General features: G+C 64.0%; 2 protein-coding genes across 2 annotated transcripts in view; both read right to left on the bottom strand.

Annotated features, from left to right (window-relative positions):
- Positions 1-3011: 3011 nt before the first annotated feature.
- Positions 3012-3248, bottom strand: EMIHUDRAFT_199173 (hypothetical protein; the record flags this gene model as incomplete). The annotated part of the gene is made up of 2 exons (XM_005757806.1): positions 3012-3033; positions 3103-3248. 2 exons carry the CDS (start codon positions 3246-3248, stop codon positions 3012-3014), a joined length of 168 nt encoding a protein of 55 aa, XP_005757863.1.
- A 408-nt stretch (positions 3249-3656) lies between these two features.
- The window catches only part of EMIHUDRAFT_448656 (hypothetical protein), a gene marked incomplete at both ends in the record, with an annotated part of 3665 nt that continues 1756 nt past the window's right edge, over positions 3657-5565 (bottom strand). Inside the window, 5 exons of the mRNA XM_005757805.1 lie at positions 3657-3731; positions 4145-4360; positions 4436-4557; positions 5081-5192; positions 5269-5338. Coding sequence (XP_005757862.1) covers positions 3657-3731; positions 4145-4360; positions 4436-4557; positions 5081-5192; positions 5269-5338 — 595 coding nt within the window. The remainder of the gene's footprint in view (positions 3732-4144; positions 4361-4435; positions 4558-5080; positions 5193-5268; positions 5339-5565) is intronic.

Here is a 5565-nt window from a genome sequence, read left to right as displayed (position 1 = left end):
GGAAAACCAGGCTATCGAACTAACCGCGTACGCCAAAACTTTCTCCACGGGGGGGGGGGGGGTGAAAACGACAAAAAAAGGGGAATGCGGAGAGGGTTTTGAGCGTGCCCTATACGCCCAGGAGTTGGGCGGGGGATCCGGGGACTTTCTTTTCTGGGAGAAAAAAGAAATACGCGAGCAACAGGGCGGGAAGTACTCACTCACCATGCGTCGCCCATCTCTCCCTGGAGATGACTGCTCTATTTATTTATTACTAACCATGACTCTGGTGCACGAACGAATTTCTTTTTCGTGGGACCGCCAGAGGGTGGTTCGGACACGCGCGCACACACGCCCGTTGCAAAGCCAAAAGGCGTGCCAACGAAGGTCCAAGCCTCTCTCGACCGACACCGACACCTCCCGCCCCGAACCCCCCCACCCCCACCCCCTCCACCCCCGGCCCCCCGCCCGCGACGAGAACGCGAATGTGTGCACTTCTTAGTTGTCTTGTTTAAATTCTTCTTTTTGGAAGTATAATCTTCTTTCGCTCGCAAAAGAAACCAGGCCCCCTTTCTTTTAAACGAAATCCAAAAACCTGCCGTAATTCGTCAGGGCTCGCCAGGGCTCCCGCCCGAGATCGCATTCGAAACGATACCGGCGGCCCAGCGACGGCGCCTCAGCGTCCCCACAACCCAGGCTCTCGAAAGGTGATTATGGCGGAAAGCTGCTACCGAATGCGGATGGGCGAGCCGGTTCCGCCACGCTGGACGGGCCAGCGGCTGGCACGCGCCGGCCACACGAGCGCTCGTCGTCTGCGAGGCCACCGCTCGGCGTCGCTGCGTGCGTCGGCGATCGCGCTTGGCTGTGAGGTGGGACGGCGGCATGGTGCGCGCGGGCGCGGGGGTGGTGCGGGATGTGCGTGCCAGCAAGCCTAGTTTCACCTCTACCCACCCCGCAGGCGCGCCGACGTGCCGCCCGAGCGCGTTTGGGGGCAGTGCAGCAGCTCCTCGCCACACCTCTTTCCCGCCGCGCGCGAGTTGAGCTCCGATTTGCGCTCTTTTTCGCACACGCTCGACGCTATTAGGTGAGGATGGTCGATCCTCCGCTAGCAGGGCTTCGTCGGGCGCGTCTTCGTCGAGCGGTGGTGCATCTCCCATGGTTGCTCCCCCCCGCGCCTTCCTCGCAGCCCACCCGCGGCCAACACCGACGCCCCCCCTCACGTGCTCGATCACCGTCGGAGGTGCGGGTTTTTTGCAAGGCCCCCGTCGGTACGGGGCGCTGGGCGATGGCTGGGCTTGTCGCCGGGCGAGCTGGCCCGTCAGTCGCACGGCCGCGGAGCGGAGATGCAAAATCGAGGCGGCGCGGCCCCTCGCTGCGCGCAGCCTGTCTGGCCGGCGCGCGCATGGTTCCGTAGCCCGTCTAGTGCCTCACTGACCGACTCCAGCGCCACGGTGTACGTGGCCGGTGTGGTGCTGGGGCTGGGCAGCCTTGGGGCCGGCGGAGACCGCCGTCTAGCGGTCGCACTAGTCGGATGTCGTTGTTTGACCTGTTTTGTTCAACGGTTGTTTGACCATACTTTGAGCGCCTTAATTATTAATTCGGGTTTGGGTCTCTGAGGTCGATACTAGCGTCTGTAACCTGCCACAAGCACGCTTTACAAAAGTCCTGCTGAGCGGAACGCGCAGAGCCGCCGTCCGCGCGCGCTGTGAACAGCGCCATGGTAAGGCAGTCGATAAATGTTGATTCTCGCTCCTGTAACTATTGATATTGATTATTGACAGCATCCCCTCTAACTATTGACAATATATTGACATGTCGATCGCTGATTTTAACCTCCAAGAGCACCAAATGTCGACATTTGTCCCAAACATCGCCTAGATGTGGGCTGAAATCGAAAAAAATCGCAAGTTCACAGCGATTTTAATGCGATTTAAGCGATTTTGAAGCGATTTGGGCCCGTTTACTTTTGAACGATTTAGAGCCATTTTCAAGCCCGGCATGGACCGCCACCGCTGGATATATTGATATGCTGAGTGCAGCCCGACGGTCCTGACCAGCCCAGGCCCAGCCTCTCCTCTAACTGTTGCAATATATATTTATCTTGATCGCCTCTGTAACTATTGCAGCAAAAAAAAGAGATATCCTCGGGCGACCGAGCGGCTGCGCTACTCAGGCAGCCTCCCTGCCTCAGCTGTTACAGGCACCACCCACCGACCAGTCTCGACGACGAGCCGCGGCAGGGCTCGCTGCGCCGCTGCACAGCTTTACGCCACAACACAACATATCATCCAACGTAACCTCTCCCTTAGTGACCCACCCTTGCGGGCTCAGTTGCCGCATTAGGAGCCTTCGCACCGCGAGTGCGCTCAGGTGGGATCCACAGAGAGAGAGGTTCCATACACAGCCGCACTCTACACACCTTACCCCCTCTACTCGGGCGGCATCGTGGTGAGACCCTGGGCAGTCAGAGAGAGGCTGACAGTAAGTGGCGGGCTGAGAACTCGGGCCTCTCCCGACCCGCCATCGCTGCCTAAGGGAGGATCCTATCGGCCACTAGACCATGACAGATCAGAGGCGCACACGCCCTGTCCCAGCTCCCCCACTCCTCACACTGGGTTTGCAGTGCGCGGCCTCGCCACCTCCCTACCAGGGCAAACCCCCTCTCTCCCCCTAGGTGCGGCACTTGACGTCCATCGAAGGCGCGCGGCAGAGGCGGGAGGGAGGCGGGGAGAATCTAGCTCGCTCTGGCAGGGAGGCAAGGGTGTGATAGAGAGTGTTTGGGTGAGAACAGGCGGAGTGTGTGTGCCTGTACGCGATTGGGAGAGCACTTGTGACGAGGCATGGTTAGGCGAGTGGCAGTCGCTAGTGCGGACTTGCTAAGTCGTGTGTGCTCCCTTTTGCTTGCTAAAACTGGAACATTTTTTTTACAAAAAAACTCGCCTTGGGCGGGGGGCTAAAGTAAACTCTCTCCCTAGCTCTCTCCCGCGGATGGGAAACATTTCGGGCCACACGACACGAGGCCCCGTCTACAGTCAGTTCCACAGGGGCGCTATCCTACCTGCGTACTATCTTGTACTTGCGGCGGCGACATACACTACAGCGTGGTCCGGCGGCGACGACTACCCCTGGAGCAGCGCGAGGAGCTCGCGCTTCAGCAGCGGCACCAGCAGGCCCTCGCGCTCGAGGAACATGGGCACGTTGTGGTGGAAGGTGTCGTGCTCATGCAGGGCGAGCCCCGGCGCGTGCGCGACGAGCCGGGCCTGCATCATGTCGACGGCGTTGCCCGCGCCGACGTGCACGGCCGCACGGCCGCCTCGCGCGTGCATCACCGCGAGGGCGTGTCGCACGCGCGCGGTGCACGCGCGCCTGGGCTCGGCCGGCACGTGCGCGCCGTGCGTCAGGTCCAGGTCCACCCGCGGGCCTATGAGACACTTCCTAGACACTTCCTGGACACTTCCTGGACACGTCAGGCGCAGGTCCACCCGCGCGCCAAACGAGACGGCGCGGTGGCCGAGGTGCGCGTGCAGCAGCGCGGCGGTGCCGCCCATCGAGGAGCCGACGAGGAGGACGCGCGCGTAGCCGGCCGTGTGGGCTCGGATGAGCCGCTCAAAGTAGCGTACGCCGCCCCACCCGCCGGCCGGGTCCTAGAAGGTTCCTAGAAGGGTCCTAGAAGGTTCCTAGAAGTAGCCGCCCCACCCGCCGGCCGGGTCCTGCAGGTAGTACGAGTTCGACGGGTCGGCGAGGTAGAGGGCCTAGAAGGTTGCTAGAAGGTTCCTAGAAGGTTCCTAGAAGGTTGACGGGTCGGGCGAGGAAGAGCGCGTCGACGGCCACGCCGGCTGCGCGCGCGGCGGCGCACGGCGCGGCCCACTGTTGCATGCCGGGGCCCTGGGCGGCGAAGGCGACGAGGAGGACGTCACCTAGAAGGTTCCTAGAAGGCTCCTCGAAGGCTCCTACGAGGTTCCTCGAAGGCTCCTAGAAGGCGACGAGGAGGACGTCACCTCGCACGCCCGCCGCCATCGGCTCGAAGAAGTGGTCGGTTGTCGCGAGACGGTCGGTGAGGACGTCGCGCAGCGCCGCAGGCGGCGTCCCGCGGTTCCAGCCGAGGCCGATCCGCGCCGCGCCTATGAGACACTTCCTAGACACTTCCTAGACACTTCCTGGACACGTCCCAGCCGAACCCGATCCGCGCCGCGCCGGAGTGGCCGGAGGAGGTGACTGCGCGGGCTGCGCTGCCGCTCAGCTCAGAGGCCAGCTCTGACGCCTCGGCGAGGTCGAAGGCGTTGGCGCCGAGGGCGAGGTTCTGCAGCGGCAAGTGACGCAGCACCCTCTGGCGCAGCGCGGCCAGCGACCCTCCGAGCCTGTTGGACTGGAGGTAGAGCCCCTGCAGCCGGGGGAGCGCGCCTATCAGACACCTCCCAGAGACCTCCTCGACACCTCCTAGACACCTCCTAGACACTCGCAGCCGGCGGAGCGCGCCGAGGGCGGCGGGCAGCTCCGCGAGGCGGTTGTGGTGCGCCTGGAGGACGGTGAGCGATGCGCACTGACCCAGCTCCGCGGGGAGGCAAGTCAGCAAGTTGCCTGAGTCGGCACACGGTGTGAGCCGGGCGTGCGAGATTACCCGAGATCACCCGAGATTACCCGAGATTACCCGAGATTGGCCGAGATTGGCCGAGGCACACGGTGCGAGCCGGGCGTGCGAGCGGGAGGGAGGAGCGGGAGGAGTGGGGGAAGGGCGCGCAGTGGGCGTGCGTGGGGCAGGGATGGGGGCGGCTGTCGGCATGGCGGGCGGCGGCATGCAAGGCGGCGGCATGCAAGGCGGCGGTCTGGGCGGCGAGTGGCGGACGGCCGACGGCCGGAGGGGCGGGAGGGGCGTTGGGGGGAGGGGCGGGGCAAGTTGGCACGCGCACGGCGCGGCGGGGCGTCGTGGGACGGCGTCAGGGGCGGCCAGAGGCGACGCGCGCCGTGCAGCCACAGCTCGCGAAGCTTGTCCAGCCGAGATTACCGAGATTACCCGAGATCACCCGAGACTACCGTGCAGCCACAGCTCGCGAAGCTTGTCCAGCCGAGATTACCGAGATTACCCGAGATCACCCGAGATTACCGTGCAGCCACAGCTCGCGAAGCTTGTCGAGCCGGCCAATCGCCGCGGGCAGCTCCGAGAGCCGGTTGCCCTCGAGGCAGAGCTCGGTGAGCCGCGTGAGGTGGGGGAGCACCTGTTCACGGCTCGAGGTGTGAAGAGGCGCTGTTCACACCGCAGCGGCGGTGAGGTGGGGGCAGCGCCTCCGCCACGCAAGTCACGCCGTTGCAGCCCAGGTGGAGCTTCTTGAGCGAATGGCCATGCTGCGCTAGCCTAACGTGCCTTTACGCCAGCCTCGGGGCGGGAAGACGGTATTGTGCGGCGTCTTCAGAGCACCGCGTGAAGACAAGGGAGAGGAGGACAGAGGAGTACAGCGGAATATGTGGCCCTCTCGGGCGCTGGTTGGGAGGCAAGAATCCGTATTCCGCTTCTAGGTGGTCGAGCATCCGCGGGGCGGCACCAAGCCGGTTGTACGAGGCCAGGAGCGCCGTGAGCACCGTCGCGCGCGG

This window comes from Emiliania huxleyi (genome assembly GCF_000372725.1).
Source record: "Emiliania huxleyi CCMP1516 unplaced genomic scaffold EMIHUscaffold_9, whole genome shotgun sequence".
NCBI classification, from domain to species: Eukaryota; Haptophyta; order Isochrysidales; family Noelaerhabdaceae; genus Emiliania; species Emiliania huxleyi.
This window is presented reverse-complemented; position numbering and strand designations above follow the sequence as displayed.